The sequence below is a fragment of the Coccinella septempunctata genome, chromosome 7, assembly GCF_907165205.1.
Source record: "Coccinella septempunctata chromosome 7, icCocSept1.1, whole genome shotgun sequence".
Taxonomy (NCBI): Eukaryota; Metazoa; Arthropoda; class Insecta; order Coleoptera; family Coccinellidae; genus Coccinella; species Coccinella septempunctata.
This window is the reverse complement of record NC_058195.1, coordinates 14,096,944-14,117,644: the sequence shown is the minus strand read 5'-3', so window position 1 is coordinate 14,117,644 and position 20,701 is coordinate 14,096,944. Positions and strand designations below refer to the sequence as shown.

The 20,701-nt window shown below is 33.8% G+C and overlaps 2 protein-coding genes across 3 annotated transcripts; one reads left to right on the top strand and one right to left on the bottom strand.

The window, feature by feature from the left end:
• The first annotated feature begins 1,020 nt into the window (after positions 1-1,020).
• LOC123317143 (pickpocket protein 28-like) lies at positions 1,021-10,732 on the top strand. 2 transcript variants are annotated; one of them, XM_044903531.1, is made up of 8 exons: positions 1,021-1,266; positions 5,154-5,402; positions 7,167-7,341; positions 7,438-7,586; positions 9,536-9,737; positions 9,801-10,071; positions 10,393-10,452; positions 10,516-10,732. In XM_044903531.1, the coding sequence occupies exons 1-8, from the start codon at positions 1,103-1,105 to the stop codon at positions 10,710-10,712; spliced, it is 1,467 nt and encodes a 488-aa protein (XP_044759466.1). In that variant the 5' UTR covers positions 1,021-1,102; the 3' UTR covers positions 10,713-10,732. The 2 variants fall into 2 exon arrangements, with proteins under 2 accessions (XP_044759466.1, XP_044759468.1); XM_044903533.1 differs by lacking the exon at positions 1,021-1,266 and adding an exon at positions 4,024-4,207.
• Positions 10,733-13,220: 2,488 nt separating this feature from the next.
• LOC123316814 (pickpocket protein 28-like) lies at positions 13,221-18,910 on the bottom strand. The gene is made up of 6 exons (XM_044903055.1): positions 18,769-18,910; positions 18,271-18,469; positions 16,072-16,342; positions 15,909-15,968; positions 15,267-15,555; positions 13,221-13,458 (listed from the first exon to the last, which is right to left on the bottom strand). The coding sequence occupies exons 1-6, from the start codon at positions 18,879-18,881 to the stop codon at positions 13,221-13,223; spliced, it is 1,170 nt and encodes a 389-aa protein (XP_044758990.1). The 5' UTR covers positions 18,882-18,910.
• Between the last annotated feature and the right edge of the window lie 1,791 nt (positions 18,911-20,701).

Here is a 20,701-nt window from a genome sequence, read left to right as displayed (position 1 = left end):
CGAAAGTGCTTTGACAGATTGAATACAATAAAATAATTATATTTTATGTATCATAAAAATATCCATGTGCATTTTTCTCAGACTGAAAAGTGATATTCACTAACATTCAACCACGACATATAGAATGGTTTTGTATGAGCAGGGAGCAGGTACAAATCGGATTGTGTGTTGGAAAAAAAAACTGGGTATTTATGCATAATTATTACTATATTTTTACGTGAGGTCGAAAACTAACTTCCATCTCAATTTATATGTGTTCTGAGTTGTTTTTGAATCATGATCGTTGAGTAAGTCTGACGATAACTTTCTTTTATTCGATTCGAAACATTCTAAAAGATCCAATTTTTGACTTTTAGTTCTACAGAGTGAATGTTTAACTCGTACAAATATTTTAATAGTAGATTCTTGAGATCGAAAGAAATACTTTTTTTCTTAAAACCTTTTTTTCCGAATTGGCCTGGTTCAAAAGATATTTAACCATTTTTTATGGTTAAATTGGTTTAAATGAATTTCGGAATATAGTTTTTCATTCATTTGAAGAATCTTTTTCGAACACAAGATATACTAACTGACAAAGAAACTGCAACACCCAGAAGGAGCCGATTGAAATTCAAATTTTTTTGGGTAAAACACATTATTCACAAATTTAATAAAAAAATTTGTAAACCCTTAGTTTTTTTTCTTCAAATTTCAATCATTTACTGATTGCTATACTATCTATTTATGTTTCATCAAAAAAAAATTAAATTTAAACAGCTCCTTCTGGGTGTTGCAGTTTCTTTGTCAGTTAATATATCATCCACGTCTTCCAGCTTTTCCATTATGACCATCACGTACCATAAAATGGATTTTCATCATCTGCCATATAAATTCGACGAATAAACACGAAAAAAATGTTAAGAAAACGGTCAAGGCTGAATATTTTTCCTCAATAGTATGGTCTTGCATAATTTTATAGAACGAATGGTTTTGAACAAGGTCGAAGCTTCACGCTAAAAGTATGGATAAACCACAACAGATTGATTGCCTATAACTGATACCAAACCTGGGAATGATAATTAGTTAGATTTTCAGTATGAAATGAATGGTATGCTGAAAAATAATGGAGTCAGCAATATTAGATCAAAAAGAAATTCTCGAAGGAAATGGTGCTAACCGTACGAAGGATTTAAAGAAGAGAGTGAAAAAATATGTTGTGGAATATTGCGAGGTTTCAACAATAAATGGTTTGTCTCATCTTATACGTCAAAATCCCGTGACTGTGAGGTAGGTTTTCAATTCTTATATGTCTGAAGAAAATACATAATAATTCGTTCGTCACTATCATCTGAGAGATTCACAATAAAAAAAAAAAACTGTAAATACAAAAATATTAAACTCATACTGGTAATTCAGGTGATTTTTGACATATTACTAGGTCGATGATTAATCACAAAACCAACTTTTTGGAAAAAGGGCTAACTAGTTTCGCCTTTATTTCAAAATCTTCATCAGGACTCTGAAATGAAAGAACAAAACTACAACAATGTTCGAAACTTACACTTAAAAGATTAAAATCTTGTTCTTAAAAAACTTATTTCTAAAATAAATACACACATAAATATATAATCATCATCATCATTCATCATACAGGTAAGACTTGTTTAAGATGAGATCAGGGGTCGACAAGACAAAAACTTCTTGTGTTGTCGAAAAATTTGAAAAGAATCTTTTCTTGACGTTTTCTTGACATATTAAATCTTGTCTTGACTCAAGAAATTTCAAGATCTTGAAATATTTATTTGTTTTCTGACGCACTCTTTAACCCGTTTAGTTGAGTGAGGTTATTATTACCAAGAAAATATAGGATACAATAGGATATAATCAGGAAGCTCAATTTGAAAAATAACAACGTTTTGGCACAAAAGTTGTAGTAATTTTGAATTATCTTCTTTTCAACTTTACCTATTAATATTTTCTATCGATACGCCACTGCTGAACGACCTAGTTCTCTCGATTGAACTTGACTTTTCAATCTTCTACATCATCACCCAGTCCAATCGGCTTTGAACTGAATTGCAACTTCTTTGTATACCGACTCTTGATCATCACGAAGTTGATTATCTTCGATTTTACCATAAGTGTGACTCTTCGGTAAACAGAACGTCTGCTGAGCCATTTGGCTCCGATTCTGAATCAGAATATTCACTAACAAGCAATAGAGAGAAACGTAAGTTTCAGTAAAAATATAAAATGATGATAATAATGATAGTGAAACTAAAGCGACTTCGACAAATGCGAGTGGAAATGATGAATCTTAATCTGAAACCGTAGATGCTAGTAGGTACTAGTGGCAATACTGACAGAAAGAAATTCTGTTATTATTTTGAAATTCGGGTAGACATAAGTACCAATGGCGAAAATAATGAATAAGCCAAAATTATAGGTACCAAGTTTTCGTAAACATAAAGGTCATAAAAAGTGTATGCCTGAAAGTAAAAATTATAAATTTAGATTTCATTTGGAGTTTCAACAAGATTATAATTAATCATTTTAAATTCATGTTTTTTCTAGCAAACAATGTGTGCAATGAATAGAAATGCATAACATTTCATGCTAAAATATGTTCACAAATACACACCTTTCGTATATTTGAGGTTAGAAAAAAAGATTATGGTTTTCTTAACAAGAAATATTGATATTGACATAAAATTTCTTGTCTTGTCTTGAAATTCTGAAATCACTCCTAGTCCAGAAATCAAGACAAGATCTTGAAATTTTCAGGAACTTGGCGAATCTATAGGTAAGATTTCCAGAAATTCAAAAAATGCTCAACAGTCATCATCATAACTGTTGCTAAAATCATAATTTCATCGTTTGTCAGATAATGGTCATTTTTTTAATTTCTGAAAAATCCCTACTTAATCATGGATTTTTTAATGCCATACTCACAATATTCACTGCTGTGGATTACTGATGAGTGATACTTTCAAATAAACACAACAGATATAATTATTCCTTCGATATATTGGGTTAAAATGATAGATTTGATTTTCACTCTTCACCAACTTTTAGTTAACAATTTTGATATTAGTGTCGCAAGAACCTTAAACCATGGGGAGGCGCGAGATATTGCAAGAAAATTAGAATTTTGACCAAATGGTTAAAAATTTGAAGGCATTTGTAGCATTCTATTTTTTCATTTACTGAAAAGCTGTTTTTTTATTAAAGTTTATTGTGCTTCGATTGCTTTGATCATTAGCACTACGGAACAGTTACATTTCATTTATACATAATATAGTATTTTAACAAAAGATATTAATACAATATAAGATCTAGATTGAATTGATCAAGTTGGTGAGCTGAAGAAATTTGATCGTTGTTTCCAGTTTGTGAGCATCTGATCCCAGTGCCTGTTGTAAGGATTTTATCATACCAGTTTGTTCTCGTTGTTTTTATCTTTTGTAGCAATTATATTCAAATCATTCTCAATTTGAACATAACACCCAAATATTCGAAATGTATCAGAAATTTTCTAGAAATTTAGGTAATACCTCGAAAACGCTCAGAGTTCTATTTGGGTGAAATTCTAATATTCAGACGGAACATGTCACAAAAATCATGAGAATGCGTTTCAATAAAAATAAATTTTGATTCTTCGAAAATTCGTGAGAATCATATATCAAATGAACTAGGATAACACGATTTTTTTAACAAAACTAGTTACCTCCAGTTATCTCAGATTTAAAACTCAGAGAAGATTTTCAAAAGTTTTTAGAAAAATTCACAGATTAAAAGCATGAATTTAAATGCATTCAGGTTGGCCATTTTTTTATGCAAGTTTCCAGTGGTTTATTGTATTCCAAATAATGTATCTAACCTACTAACAAACAAAGAATTTCCCTATATCCCTGAAATAGAATCTATGCGGAGTTTTTGTTCTAATGTTAAATGTGTTGAAGAAAATATAACATATGTTAAAATAGTTTACTCAATCACTTCGTAATTGAACGATGGAAACTGATTTTAGTTGGAAACTAAGCATTCAATAATCATTTCGTAAAAACGTCTCTGGTTCTGAATGTTCCGATCTCGAAATAAGTAGTATAATATCAGTTAGAATGGGTAATTTCTGTGTGAATTCGAAAAAATATTGGAAAAACTATTGTCAGCAGTGTTCCATACATGGACTGAATTATTTGGTGAATCAGACAGCATCAATAGAGAAGTGAGTGCAAATCACATCGAATCCATTTATGGCATTTATAAAGATTTCATTATTTCATTCAACTCCTTTTTAGTTTTTTCTCCAAACACAAGAAATAAAAACAAGATTTGTTGTTTCAATGAATTGCCTCTGCAATATACAGGGTGTCCCAAAACTAGTGAATCAAACGTCACACCACGATGAGTGATACCAATATTAGTTCAGCGAAAATGTACCGTTTCCGGAATATTCAGAATTTTATGAAAATACCTAAAGTTGCCGATTTTCGAACTATTTTTTTCAATCACAGGGCCAGTTTGTGAAAAAGGATAGCGATTTTAAATCGTATTAATCCTGGATTATTGTTTCATTACACCGAATTAAAATTATTTCAAGTAGTTAATCGAAAACCTAAGTAAATGTAAATTGAAACATTGTTTTTTCTACATGATTTTTATTACTCAGAATAAACCCCCTCTATAGGGGTGATAATATGGGCGAAAAACGCTGTTCTTAATCACAAATTGGCCCTGTGATTAGAAAAATAGACTGATAAAATCGACAATTTCAGGTTCGGTTTTTCTGGAAACGGTACATTTTTATTTATTTGTTTTTTATTTATTTATTTAATTTTTCGCTCAACTAATGTTGGTGTCATTCGATAGTATTTGATCTACTCTATCGTGGTGTGACACTAGTTTTGGGACACTCTGTATACGCTATATGGAAATATAAATTTGAAACAAATTGAATAACCAAATAATTTGAATTCTAACTTGAAAAAATTTCTATGAGAACCTTTTTCTCTTTTTTCCTCGTGTTCCAGACTCTAGGAGAGGAAACCCATTCAAAGTAACAGGAAACAAATTTCTGATAGTGATAGATGAACGTGGAAAAAATAAATTCATCTTTGAATTATATGAGTTCTGCTCATATTATGAAATAGTCACCTATTATGAAATTTCAGACTGTGGTGGCTGGTCATCTTCATTTTATGTGTGAGTGGCAGTGTGATAATGATCTTCCAGATATGTGACAAATGGTCCACCACGCCAGTTCTGGTTTCGTTGGCAACTAATGAAAAATCGATTTCGGAAATTCCTTTTCCAGCCGTCACCATTTGTCCTGAATCGAGAATTTCGACGAAGTGCGTCAACTACACCAAGATACTCCTAGCAAGGCAAAACGGAGATCTATCAAATACAACATTCGAAGAGTGAGTTTCTTATGCGAGAACATTTCAATCCAATCATGATAAAATTTTAATTGCACAAGCCATCTATCAGGGAATAAAATCGTTTCTCAAGTAGCAATGTAGAAAATGAAATAGGCAGAAACAGTCAAAATAGGCGTATCAAAAGAAAACGAACACAGAATCAGTTCCAGATAATGAATTAGCATAAGCAGTATACTAGTATACTAGTTGGGGAGCCGACGATGCTATATCGGGATTCACTCGAGCGTCATGGCAATCTAGTGGATTTTGAATGTTAGCTGGTAAAAAGAAAAACAGGTTCTATGTTGTATGCACTTTCAGCGATGGGGAAAGCGTCTGCAGGGTCTCAAAGATGTGAAAAAATTCGTCAGGTGTACATACTCGAGCGTGTCAGATTAATATACTGTAGGTATATGCCCTAAGTGTCTCTGATAATGAATTCATGCTTATCTGACAGTTTGCGCGGTGAGACTGACCGTACGGATGAGTTGAAAATGGTTAAAAAAAAATTTACAGCGTGTCAGATTTTTGAAGGATATTTTAATTAGACCCAAAACAAGCTACTTTTCAAGGGATTGGCAATTTGGACGTGATGCAAGGTCATAGCGGTCCTTTGAAAATGTAAAAAAAAATCGTTACATACTCGAGCGTGTCAGATTTTCATACAGATGGTTAATCTCAGTGTTGTAAACGTGTGACCCATTAATCTGACACTAATCAGGAGGGGTTTTCTTAATCTGACACATTGAAGATGATAAAAATTCTTTTTTTTCGAATATTTCCCTGCCTGTACCTCTAATCGTTTTTGTATTCATTATGAATGTTGTAGATAATAAAATTCTACACAACTTTTGTCTGAAGCAATTTTACATACTCTTAACCGTTCTCGAGTTAGAAGGCGATAAGGGCGAGGAGCTTAGCCACACATGCGAAAGGGCAAGGTCAATGTAGAATCCCAGTCTACATTCATCCAATTGTCAAAATGACAAGGTATTTCTATGAAGACAATTTCGAAATTAGTCACGAAAATTTTAGTGCTGTCTGTGACTGAACCTTAGAATGCACTATTTTCCAAAGAGTGAATTTTCGCTTCAGCATGTATCGCTAAACACCTCGCATTAATCGCCATATATCTCAAAAACTTTTGAACGTAGAAAAAATTACTTGGGACAAAATTTGTAGGAAATGCTTTACAACTTTCATAATGAATGTGAAAAAGATTTGAAACCCAGGGAAGGAGGTAATTCAAAAAAACTGATTTTTGTGACCTTCTTGGCCAATTTTTATTGTTTCGGCTTGCTAAAACTGTCAGATTATATTTTTTTCGTTATTCTTGAATCAATAGCTTCAAAATAAGAAAAAACGCCACAGCGCTCGGGAATGTACAAGTGACGTTTTCTTTCCAACTTTGGCGCCCTCCCACACATTTTCGACACGCTTAAATTGTCAGATTAAGAGAATATATACTTTTCAACATGTAATTAACCACATATATCTTAATCTGACACGCTCGAGTATGTACAATGATCGTTTTTTTTTTTACTATTCTGACAGGCTGTCCTAGACAATTCCCCCTATATACAGGTCTAATTTTTGGTAGACGTACTCTACAGGGTCCAAGGTATGTCCCCTTATATTAATCTGACACGCTCGAGTAAATCCCGAATTTCCCTCTTCGGCTCCCCAACTAATATACAGCATCAATCGTACAGCAACTCAATGGAACAACTAAACATGAATATCAATTTGTTGATTATTTTCCAGAAACAAATACTACGATTATTTAGCTCTGCTGTGTAGAGCTGAAAATCACGTTAAAAATCTTCAGCTCATTAATAGGACTAGGTCAGAGCTGTTCAAAGAACCGCTTCCAGAGGGAGAAGAGGATATGTATCCTTCAGATTTCAGGATGAACGATTTCACAGATTTTCTTATGGATGTGAGTACAATGAGGAAACTTTTTTTCACAAATCACTTCACAGTATATCCAGACCAATTTATATCCTCAGAAATCTTCAGTCTTTATTTTCAACAGTGTGCATCTATCAAACTGAATGATTCCTTTTGTCAATGGATGGGAGTCAATCAACCTTGTGAGGATCTAATGACACCAATTTTAACAGACGAAGGGCTCTGTTATTCGTTCAACATGTTCGATGTAAGAGAAATCTTTAGTGATGTAAAGTGAGTAGATAACACTAGCAGAAAATTGTTGAATATCGAATTCGAGTCATCAATGAGTTGACAACCAGAAATTACATTTGCATATAATATCATGAACATATTGTTATATCCTAAATTTTTTTTTGTAGTCAAACATTTTTGATCCCAGTCATGTTTCTCATATGTTTCTTTCAATTTGAAACTCATGATTCAATCAATATAAATTATCTTCCTTGACAAATCATTCAAGATGGCGGAGTATATTATTAACTGTATATTAAATGGCACATATATTGTCAAATATACTATACTGGGTGTTTCCAAAGGTGGGCTTGGGCCTTATTTTCACCAAAGATAAGACTCATATAAATGATTTTCTCAGAAATTGCCTAGACAAATCTTTCAAAATGGCGAATATATTATACCATTAACTCAACTCGAATGGAAGTTCCAAGGGACTTATATCATTCAAGAACACCTTGAATATGGCCAGTGAGATCAGCTGATGAATCATCAGTTTATTGAGTTAAGTTAAGTAATATTTTATGTTACCTGTCATTGTTTTTGATTTTCGTGAATTTGTTGAAAGATGCCTGTAGCAAAATGTTTGGGGTCATTTGAAAAACTTGTAGTATTCCGAAGAGTAAACAATGCATAATTATAAATGATTAAGAGTCCCATAACGATATAAACTAACTGACAATGAAACCGCAACAAGGAGCTGTTTAAATTTTGAATTTAGAAGGGTACGAACAGAAATCCAACTACTGTTATAAGATGTTGTCAAGCTTGGTTCGATAATGCTGTTATCTCTGATAATGCCCAAAATCGAAGAAGTGTAGGCATCGGACGTCGAAGAGGCACAAATGAAGTACAAGATCGGCGTCTAAGACTTATGGCCATTAGAAACCGATTTGCGACAACTCGATCTTTGGCTGATGAGTGGTTAGGAGAACAAGGCCTTCCCGTAACTGTCCGAAAGGTTTACCTCAGTATAAAGTTTTTTGGACTGCTGCATTATCGACCCCATCTTGTGTTACCTCATACGGTTGAACATCGCCGGCAACTATTACAGTGGTGCAGAGAACGACAACATTGGAATGTAGAATGGCATCAGGTCGTCTTTTCTGATGAATCTCGATTCTCCTTGGGTGCACATGATGGCCGAAGAAGGGTAAGACGACATCGAGGGGAAAGACCTGAACCTCATTTTGATGTTGAGCGACATGTTCACCGGACAGTAGGCGTTATGATATTGGGTGCTATTGCACATGCAAGTAGGTCACCTTTAGTCTTTATTCGGGGTAACATGACAGCGTTTCGGTACCTGCAAGAAATAATGGAGAGATATGTTCTCCGATACCTTAACCGGCTGGGGAATTCAATATTTCAGCAAGATAACGCTCGACTTCATATTGCCAGAGTTCGTTTAAACTTTTTTGAAGCGACTCATGTGAATCTTTTGCCATGGCCGCCTAGATCCCCCGATCTTTCGCCCATTGAACATGTTTGGGACATCATGGGTAGAAGGTTTGGAAATTCACCCCAGCCCCCACGGACTTTGACGGCTCTGAGACATGAAGTACAGGTACCTTGGGATAGTATTCCTCAAGAAGAAATAGACCATCTTCTTCCATCAATGCCAAGACGTGTTGGGGAGTGTATAGATAACTGCGCTGGACAAACACATTATTATCAAATTCAATAAAAAAAATTGTAAACCCTTCCTTTCTTTTCTTAAAATTTTAATCATTTACTCCTTGCTATACTATTTATGTTTCACCAAAAAAGATTTAAAATTTAAATAGCTCCTTCTGGGTGTTGCAGTTTCTTTGTCAGTTACTATATTTCTCTAAAATGTTGTGTAGGAGATTTCTGGTGGAACGATTCATTTTGGCCAGTTCTACCTTCTGTATACCTACATATTTCTTTTTTATGCTGCAATTCCAACCTACATTATATTTTTCTAGTCAAATGAAGTACTTTGGAGGTAGATCGGAAAAGAAGGCTAACTGGGATCCTGACTGGGGTTATCCAAACTTTGTATCGGATGACGACTATCCTAGAAGAACATTCTTGAATGGTGCAAAGAATGCTTTCGTTGCAGTTTTTCTTACTAGGAAGGATCAGATTGATTATGCCTGTAGGGACTTTTCTCTTCAAGGGATGAGGGTAAAAGAGATTCAAAATTCGAATTCAGTATAAATATATGGGTCTCAATATTTCAATTTTCAGGTGTCTTTCAACATCCCAACTCGTATTCCTAGACCAAGTCAAGTTTTTTTCTCCGTAGGATTGAACAGTTTAACTACCGCAGCTGTAAATCCATTTCTGACATCAGTGAGAGAAACTATAAAAAATTACGAGGCACATGAAAGGAACTGCTTCTTTAGCAATGAGAGAAAATTGAAATATTTCAAAATTTACTCGCAAGGAAACTGCAACTTGGAATGTTTGACGAATTACACAATACATTATTGTGGCTGTGTGCACTATTATATGCCCAGTAAGTCAATTTTAATTCAGGATTCGACACTGTTTCTTTCGATTTCGAAGAGAGTTGCCTAGCCTAGACACGTTATTGATCTAGAGGACTCCAAGCTGAGGCTAATTCGATGAAAACTCATAAGAAAGAGTATCCAAACAATCTGATATTAAAGGTCTATTACCTATAATAATGAATAGGGTACATCAAAGTTACAAATGCACCTCATAAAATAAATGAAAACACTTGAATAGGGTGTAGGCGATCAGAAAAAAATAATTAATACATAATCAAATTGAAGCAGTGCTGTCTTCCATTTATTTACTCTCATGGTATTTCCAGGAGATAATCAAACAAGAATTTGCAGCTTGCAAGAGAGGCAATGTCTAGTGGAAGCCAGAGGTGAATTAGAGTTTTGAATAGTTGTAGCAATTGAGTTTTTATTCTCATGATGCTCTTTTTTAGTCACTTATCCCCAAGCTGTCCTGTCTGAACGTTTATGGGCGAGGTCAGAAAAAGAACCGAGATTTCGAATGAATTGTGATTGTCTTCCAGTATGTACCGATCTGGTTTATGAGGCAGAAATAACCACTGGTGAATGGGATTTCAATAATCCCGATGAAGCTGCTTTCGATGCTCAAAAAGATTATATAGATCAGTAAGTGGAATAAAGACATATAAAAGATACACAGAACCAAGTATCAATTGTCTTGATTGTAAAAAACGTGGATACTCCTAAAAAAACTTAGGTCAAAAAAAATCTTGAAGAAATTTCTATATTTGAACCCGCTTTTTGAGAGGACTGTAACCCTTAAATTTCGCTTCCAAAAATATTCTTTTCTTTTTATCTCTTATCTTTAGGGGATCCATCGCCAAAATAGGTAGCACTATGATCATAAACCTCCTGTGTACCATATTAAATGATTTTTATATGACCGATATTCACGGTATTAATTATGTTTTAAGTATACAGGGTGACTGGTGATGTAAGAGGGACAACGGCTGATTGGAGAAAGAGGACCTCAAACTGAATGAGAATTTGGATTCCAAATGTCCCATTAGGGTATTCGTTTCGGAGATATAGGGTGATTTATGAAAATAAATCTGTAAACTCCCATGTCTTCGTTAATATGGTGAACTTTTCGCTAATATTTCACGAACTTGTTCCTATAGGCATTCACCATCAGCACAAGAAAAAAAATAGAAAAAATTGCAGGCCCGTAATCAAAAATTTCAATTTACTTGTAAGATGAGAAATATCACACGATATATGAGATAAAATAAATTCAAATAGAAATTTGGGAATAGTGAAAAAAACTGATAAAAGATCTGTTTTTTGTTTGTATGGCACAAATTTTCTATTGTTTTTATGATATTTTGAAATCAGAATATTACAATATTTGTATATTTCCATCATGAAAAATAATAAAATTCCTGGTATAATTGATAGATGATGGTTAGGAAGGGGTTACATGTAACATCTCACGGCGCCTTCAAGGTCTATTGTGCCCCCTAACAGAGCTGTTCTCACCACGCCATGCACATCTCGCCTAAGAAAAGTTTGACCTACTTCAATTAGTCCCAGAACTCTTATTCATTCTATTAAACTGAAAAAAAAAGTAGTATGTTTCCAACAAAATTTACTCTTCATCTGAATAATGTAAACTTTATGAAGGCAAATTTTCTTCTAACAGTTTCTGAGGGGGTTGGAAAAACATTTTTTCATCCAACATATGAATTTCTTCAATGCAAGCAACAGAATATTTAAGAAAATAATGGTTTTACGTGATGAAAATGGATTTTAAGATTTGAAGGAATATTTGAAACCAGGTTTATTCTAGCGCCTCGAATTCAGTGTTTGTTCTATCAGGAATATTATTTTTCATGTGAATATAAAAATATTGTAATATCGTCGTTAAAACCCGAAAAATGTGTAACTCCCAATTTAATCAAAAAAGAGATTTTGATGCCATCCCTTAGCGGTTTTCAACATCTACATGCTCAGCAATTTGCGTAGTACCATCGAACAGTTAATTATTTTTCCCGCGCAAAATAGAATAATGTGTATCTCCGTGCTTGAAATTGTTTAAAAGAAATACGTGTACCTTCCTTACACTAGCACGGCGTCAGTGCATATATCCACATCGCATCAGTGGATAACATAAGAAGTAGTAAAAAAACAGTGATGCTTTGCTGTGAAAACAAAGGTAAATATTAAGGGAGTACGGGTAATAGTAAAAAGTTTTTTGCCTCTCCTGTAAAATCAGCTAAAATGGAGTTACACATTTTTCGGGTTTTAACGACGATATGCTGATCCCAACATATCATAAAAACAATAGAAAATTCGTGGCACTCAAAGAAAAAAACAGATCTTTCATCACTTCGCTCTTCTCAAATTTCTATTTGAATTTATTTTATCTCATATACAATGTGATATTTCTCACCTGACAAGTAAATTGAAATTTTTGAATACGGGCCTGCAATTTTTTCTATTTTTTTCTTGTGCTGACGGTGAATGCCTATAGGAACAAGCTTGTGAAATATCAGCCAAAATTTCATCGTATTAACGAAGATATAGGAGTTTATAAGTTAAGCATTTTTTGATAAATCACCCCATATCTCCGAAACGAATACCCTTACGGGGCACTTAAAAGTCACCCTGTATATCCAAGCTGCTCAACCTCAAACTATTAACACTTCTGATTGTGATTATATTCACAGGTACTACGCGTCTGCAGTGAAAATATTCTTCAAGGGAAACTATTTCCTGCCTGCTGAAAAGGATGAATTTTATGGAATCTCGGATGTTATTTCTGATTTTGGGGGTATATTGAGTCTTTTCACAGGATTTTCATTATTTTCAATCGCCGAATTGTTTTATTTTCTCACCATCAAAATGGTTGAAAATTATAGGAAATATGGACACTGGGCTGGACCAAAGCCATAATATTTTCATCTTACACTGAATGTTGAAAATTGAATATACAATCTCCAAAAAATATTCAAAGTTGGGAAATGGAGCTCTATCTTCTTTCAATAAAAATAATATCAATATCAGGAGTATTGTTGGGACATATAAAAAAAATTCATCTCTTTGAAAATATATTTGTGGATGTGTACACTTACAATTCATATAAATGATTTAAAACAACAGTTTTCTCTTTCTTCCATCATTCTTCGGTACCATACCATCTTCCATGTTTTTTAAGGTTCCCTATTATTCGGAAAGAGAGATAATACACTATTTCCATGAATGATAGAATGGAGAATCCACTGAACAATCCTAACAATCCTCCAAAATTACTTATGAAATCTGTGAGACCGTACAGCTCGTTGCGTTCTCTTGTAAAAATCTCGTTGGTCTTCAAAAAAATCGTTATCTGAGTGGCTCCAAATGTGGCATTCTTCCTACAAAACAAAACAGTACAGATATCAATCTTGTTATGAAGCTGGAAAACAATTATGTCGCTTTTCGTCTGTCTGTCCCTATGTATGTATACTTAGATCTTAGATCTACTAAACTACTTAATGGATATGGATGCGGTTTTTTTAAATAGATAGAGTGATTCAAGAGGAAGGTTTATATGTATAATTTGTAAATGATTTCGGTCGAAATATGATGATTAATATTGAAAATGTCGGAAGGAGTCCATTTCTGTCCGGCTATCATGGACGACGCTGAGAAAACTATGAGAGATAGAGAAAAATGATCAAGTAGAATTTTGTAGAGCTCAAAAAGTTCTGTGAAAAAGTCCGCGACGCTATACAGGGTGATTTAAACTATTGGGACTTAGGCTAAGGGCAGATTGCTTACACCAAAATATGGCGATAGGACCAAATATACCTCAATAAAATATTTCTGTGGAAAAAGATAGAGGGCGTTAAATTAGAATTTTTTTTTTCGTTTTTTGCTAATAATTTCACTGTATATTTTTTCATCCGTTTTTAAGAAAAACACAATTGAACAGTTCAGAGCATCGGAAGGGGATTTGAAGTAACGATTTATTTATTTTATTTATTTATTTCGAGGATAAAGCATAATTAAAAACAATGTAACATAAAAAGAATAAACTTAAATTAAATGTACGTGGCCTCCTCCGACACTTATCCTTTCTTAATTCTCTTGATAAAGGACTTTGGAACTTCAAAGAAAATATAATTCTGTCCCCTTATAAGAAATTCAACTTTAACGCCCTCTATCTTTTTCCACAGCAATATTGTATTGAGGTATATTAGGTCCTATTGCCATATTTTGGTCCAAACAATCTGCCCTAAGCCGATGTCCCAATAGTTATGGATCACCCTGTATATCCAACTCTCAAGGATAACCCGCAATAATCATTCTTAACATTGTAAATTTGATTCGAAAATATGCTCCATTTAAAGAGATCTTTTGACTGCCTTGGAATGAATCAATATGCAAAAAAATACAACCCTCATCTTCGCCATTTATTACTGACGAAAAATGCTCTCTGCAGCATCTTTCGCGAGATATTGCAAGTTGAAGAGTTGCATATTTTGGCAAGAAATTAATTCAAGCGTGAGTCTCACTGCGTCATCCAGTCGCCACCAATCGGCACTATAAAGCCGCCCATACACGAAGCGTTTGTTTATCTTGAGAACTTGGAGTCCACACACCTCTGGAGTTTCATCGAATGTAGTGGCACATACGCCGAAGTTTACCTCTTGACGCGGACAAAAAAATTGAATTAAGTGTAAGGCCATCCCTAGGCGAGCGATGGCGCGTATGTCTTTGTGTTTAAAACAAACTGTCGAAACGAATGTTAATGAATTTGCTGTTTATGTAATTATATATATTTTTTATTTTGGGAAGTTGCGATCGCAATTTTTTTCAGGTTGATAGGTGCTTCTTATTTGGGGTCAATTTACTTTTGCAAGTAGGTCTGTCGTCTGCTGAAGATTCCGTTCAATACAAATCAAGAAAAATGACGAAAGGTGGTTGTCCGTTTATCCTAGGAAAATCATATTTATCAAGGAGTACGAGTGTTAGAAACAACTGTCGTCAATGACGAGAGTCGTCTGTGCATTTCACAGTTCGTTATTCATTGGATCTTGAAAAGCATATTTCTCAATAAAAAACGGTGTAACACAATTTTGTGAAGGTCGAAAAAATTTATGAAAAGTTCAAGGAAGAATTTGCTTGTTTCATATAAAAAAGAAAGAAGAAAAATCCTCAACAAATCTCTTCCACTTACAATGCTGTCGATCTCGATTTTCTTCGTCTTTGCTGTACTTGCTCGATGTCCAAAGACGTTGCTGTACCTACATAAGTTAAGTCACTACAAATCGGGAAACAGTTACACTTAGATTTGACGGAATCTATCTGATCTTCAAGGCTCTCGATTTCGTCGTTCACTGCTTTGTGCTTGTGAGTTTCCCAAAACGCCAAGCTTTCAATCGTCTTGTTCACTTTTGCTGCTGCTAGTTTTCTCTTTAGCCGTTCCTCTTCAAGCTTGTCCCTCAGTTTAGAAAGGTCATAATTTTCTAAAATTTTTAACAAATAGGTGTTATATAAATGTTGCAATGGAAAAAAGTTATGACTAAGAATTTTAAGTTGAACGGACGACAAAGCGCTGAATCAAATCCAAAAAAATTTTCTGACAAGCCTTGTATCATACCATATGACATGATAGTATTTCACATGTTCGTACTACACAGGGTGTAGGTATTTGAAGACTTTTGCCGACCGAGTGTAAAATGCACAAATGGCGTAGCTATGTACCTACTTTACTTTTGAAAACTTTGAAAATAATGGATGAAATTTGCATTTTTTCTAATTTTAGCAGAAGGGTATCCTCAATTCTGAAAGTAGAAAATAATGATATAAAAAAAGTTACCTCGAGCAATGATGACACAACTCAATTTTGCAGGACCACACATTTTTGTTGTGCTAAGTCCTGAAACATAAAACAGTTTTAAAATGAACAAAATTGTCACTCCAACAATTTTTAACTATTTCGAAATTTTCTGCTTGAAAAACATGAAACATCCTCTACTTACTAGGCATCCAGAAGGCCACACAGCCACAAAAATTCAAGGTATAGTTTGACAGACATTCCATGTCGCAACTGGTTTTCGTATATACCTTGAAGAATCTCAAATCTTTTTCCCCAGGAAAAAAGCAGTTTCTTGTTTCTGAATTATACTTCTTCACTCTAGATGAGGTAGACATCATTTCTGGAATGACAGTGATTGTTGTTGCCTTATTGAAGGGGACCAGCATGTAATCTAAAGCTGGCCTAGCAATTCTTGACGGAATATGAAGCAAAACCTAGAGAAATGAATTACATTCTAATAATCCGAACACTTTATTTTAGTTAAAAAAATAAGAAATTGAAATGGCTGGTGAAACGAGAAGTGGACTAAGAATAAGAATATTTATAATAGATTTCAAAAAGAAGAAATGTTTTAAACATTTCCAAACACAGGGTGAGTCTTTGACTCGAAAAAGTATTTCAATAGGAGAATCTTGAGGTTGAAAGAAACACTTTTTTCCTATACCATTGTTTCCGAATCATCTCGGTTAAAAAGATACAGGCTGATGAAAAACCATAAAATGAATTTCGGATTATAGTTTTTCATTAATTTTATGAACCTTTTTCAAACGCAACATATCACTCACGTCTTCTATTTTTCTCATTAGATATGACCATTACTTACCATAAAAATACCAAAAATTCAAACAACTCTATATTTGAAATTAATTAAGTTAGACGTTATCTAATGAATATTTGAACGTTTTGTAAAATAAAAGAATTCTGCATATTTTCTCCTATAATGCGCTGAGAAAGTTCAAAAATACAAATACTGTGAGATTTGAAAAAATGGGTAGGTACTTTGATCGATTGCAACTTTTTTTGAAAGATCCACAGATGTGTAGTGTCACAAATTTTGCTAGTTATTCTGAAGGTAATTTTGTTCATCCAGGCACAGCTCATTATCTTTCAATCAGGGCAAAAAATGAAAAAATGGTTTAGAAAAAAAGGGATTTTTTTAGCTCAAAAATCTAGTGTTAGAATATTTGTAAGAGTCAAAGACTCACACTTTATATTATATTATACAGGGTGTACTTGAGGGTGAGGCTTTGTTTCAACAGAAGGTAGAACTGGTCAAAATGAAGCATTTCACCAAAAATCACCTATACAAAACTTTCAAAATGACAAAGTTGAAAAAAAAATTGTAGATGATAACTGAAATAGATTCTAATACGACCCTAGACCGTTTGTTAGCTGAATTATCGCAAAGCAGTGGGAAAAAATTTATCTCCTGATTCGACCATGTGGTTTTGTTTAGGATATTGGCTCGTTCGATATTTACGTGGTAATGAAAATGGAAACTTAGGATTGCCGAATTGTTCTCATTATCTTTTAGCAACTTGGAGGATTTTATGAAATGGCTCATTTCGATACCAACTGACAGAAGACACTTAGGACACAAGTGTAAAAATATAGAATAATATGTACTCCAAAATCTCACCTATAAAATTCGTCTGAATTATTCACGAATTTTTCCACAATGGGCATCACAATCTTCTTGTTCGTACATTCCAACAATCGTCGTAAAAATGGGATAAAATGGGGGAACATCATAGCACTCTTTCAACATAACTAGCATAAGCACCCTAAATTGCACGATACAACAATTATTATTCTCTCAAAAGTTACCTGATGCATCTAATCCGATGAACTTGGTACTGAACCATTCATTGTCCAGACATATGTTTATGTTCTGTTTCGTTTTTGCGATGCCGGAGTCGCCTTCCACAGTCCCGTACTTGAAATTCAATGAAATTTTGTCGAACTTCTAGGGGTTGTATCTCAGCTATCTTGGATATTTTATAAAGACATTTTTGGTTAAACGACTCATTTTGATGTGTTCTACCTTCTATCAAAAGAAAAAGCCTCACCTTTGAAAACATCCTGTATATAAGTAATAGCTAGTGGCATTTATAACGGTAGTTTGAAAATATAAGTCGTCAAGTAGGCAGGGGAATTTTTAAATTTGGTAATCTGGATAGTATGTGCTAGTTAAAAAAAGCTCAAAGTAGTGTAGGAGAAGCTAGGCACTACACTACACAGAAATTATATCTTCAAAATTCTTAAGCTCTTTGCCGATTAATTTTTTTACAATCGTTATAGTGTTTTAGAATTGACTGTCGCTATCTTAAACAATTTTTTCAGGTATAAACGGATCTTTCACCTTATAACCTTGTTCAGCCCCATTACACTCATAGTCGATGTCATCTTCCACATGTCCCATAGTTATTTCTAGTGAATTTAAGCCTCCAGAAAGTAAAGCTCGACGAGGATATGTTTCCAGACTTGCATCTTCTGGATATCCGATTTGAGGTATCCAAGATGAAGTTTCGTCGCTTTCTCCTAATCCAGGGTATAATGCGCTTGAAAAAATGTTATTCTGAACAATGTTTTATTGGCAGTTACATTTAAAGAAATAAGTATAGATTTTTTTCAGTTTTTTCTAGAAAAACTTTGAGAATTATATACTCTCGGTGTTTCACCTAAAATCCCTTATATCTCGTTAGATTTAGGTATACGGTGTAAAACATCGTCAGAGAGAAAATTTTTCATCTCACCTAAAAGTCTAATAAAATACAGGATGTCGTATTTGAAAAAAATTAACTTTTTCTTGATAAAGTCACTGTTAAAGACAATTTTGAATATTCAATTCCATACTTACTATTCCTCGGATACCAGTTCCTTCATATTCATCATATTGAAAGAAAAGCACATGCCATCCTCTGTAATTAGGGGATGAAAAACTTCATTGAATTCCATGTGTTTCTGATTCATGAATTTAACAGAAAAATTTTTGCCAGCAAATGGGGAACACTGAAATTTAATTTTGATTGGAATCCATAAAAGTTTGCAATTAGCAATTATTGAGAAATTATTGTAATCTGATAATAGTAACTATTCAGTGTGATAAATACTTTTTATACGGGAATAAGTTCAAGGTTAATTTTTTAATAATAATAATTGTATGATTTGTAATTATCATCTTCATTTACCTTGAGGAGTGTTTCGAAAAATTCCTCTTCGTAGTATTCATCTTGCTTCGAATTCCTAGAATGATCTGTATGATACGATTTACATAGAGATTGAGAATATCCTAAGGTTCTTCTGTGAAAAAAACCATTTTCAGTTCACTGAATTAGTCACTTATTATTTCACTTTTAAAAGTTACACAGTTTACCTTCACCCACCTGAAGATGCTATTGTGATAGCGAAACACGCAGCATTTCATATTAGTGAAAATCGTATATGCAGTTCTCTCTCATGTTATACTCACATTTGGCTTGGAGATAGTTTTACGCTAACTGCTCCTTTCACCCTTTTAGCACTCGAATGTTCAACGAAACATTTCCTACTGAATTTAATTGTCGGACATATTGTAACTGCAGGAAAAGGAATCTGATATATGGGTGTCTCTTTGGTTGCTAAAGATACAATGACAGGACTGGTTGCCCATTTCTCATAAATCTGGTAGATGCAGAAAGAACACGCACTGAATGTTGCTAAGAAAACAAGAATCCAGACAATCCTGAAAATGGGAAAATTTTTATTTATTGAGTTAGATTGCTTGCAACATTCCAGTTTTTAAATAGTGGGGAATGTATTGGCAGAAAAAACGGAGTTAACGAAACGATTCAAAAAATATTTTAGGGGAAATGATATTTACTACAGTTTGCTTTGGACTTAGGTCAGATTTGTAAGCTTGTTAACTCTGGCTTAGTATGTGTTTTTAAAACGATTCCGATTGCAAAATCGTGTGACTAATAATCCATTATTCCGAGAATAATTTCAAACTTGATTCAATTACCCTTCATTTCGAAAGTTTTTTGGTCTATACTAGGTATAAGTTTGAGGAAGCACTCTTTTATGTATGGCTGAGGGACTTCCCATTTTGAGCTAATGCTCTTCTTTCAAATAGTCTAATTGTTTTCAATCCTTAATTGTAAACTTGAGAGAGGTTGCTTTGGCCTTAGCATATGGAGAAGAACAGGAATTGGAATTCTTAATCATCACCTTAAAAGATTTCCTTCAAGGAAGTAAGGTACCTTCTTTGTGACCAAGGTATGTTAAGACTAGGAACACTCTGTATCTAAGGACACCTGGGTGCATTAGATTTTGGGCTCCAAATCTAGATACCTACTTTTCTATTAATGTTCGATGTTGTCCAAAATACTGAAATCCATGTATGCCCGTGTGATTGCAATAATTACGAAAATAAATCTTTATTTCCTCCATAAATGACTTTGGCTCGGGTTCATCATCTGAGGGTGTACTCTCATATCCCTGATTACGTAAATGTTCTGGATTATCTTTCATTATTTTGTTGAATCGATATAAAAATAGTTTCTACAAAATATAGAGAAGTTATTAAGCAGCTAAAATCACATCATTGTAAGTCTACATAGCCGTTTAATATTTCAAAAAAAAAAGGAATAATATTGCGTACAACTTTCAGATACTCACCTCCTGTCGCAGGCTCTGGCTAACTGAGTGTCACTTCGAATATTTGTTTTCCACGGCTTTAATCAATTGGTGCCCTAATGAAATGAGTTTCGAATTTTGCATGTCACAGGTGAAGCTTAGAGTTGGGATGGAAA

Bases quoted from the DNA above. Each gene is read 5' to 3' on its own strand.
- LOC123317143 (XM_044903531.1), top strand. From the start codon at position 1,103: ATGGAGTCAGCAATATTAGATCAAAAAGAAATTCTCGAAGGAAATGGT. The intron at 7,342-7,437 runs GTGAGTACAATG...TATTTTCAACAG, and splicing joins TCACAGATTTTCTTATGGAT to TGTGCATCTATCAAACTGAA. The intron at 10,072-10,392 runs GTAAGTCAATTT...TGGTATTTCCAG, and splicing joins TGTGCACTATTATATGCCCA to GAGATAATCAAACAAGAATT.
- LOC123316814 (XM_044903055.1), bottom strand. From the start codon at position 18,881: ATGAATCAGAAACACATGGAATTCAATGAAGTTTTTCATCCCCTAATT. The intron at 18,470-18,768 runs GTAAGTATGGAA...CATTTTTTCAAG, and splicing joins GAACTGGTATCCGAGGAATA to CGCATTATACCCTGGATTAG. The intron at 13,459-15,266 runs GTAAGTGGAAGA...TTTGTTTTGTAG, and splicing joins AAATCGAGATCGACAGCATT to GAAGAATGCCACATTTGGAG.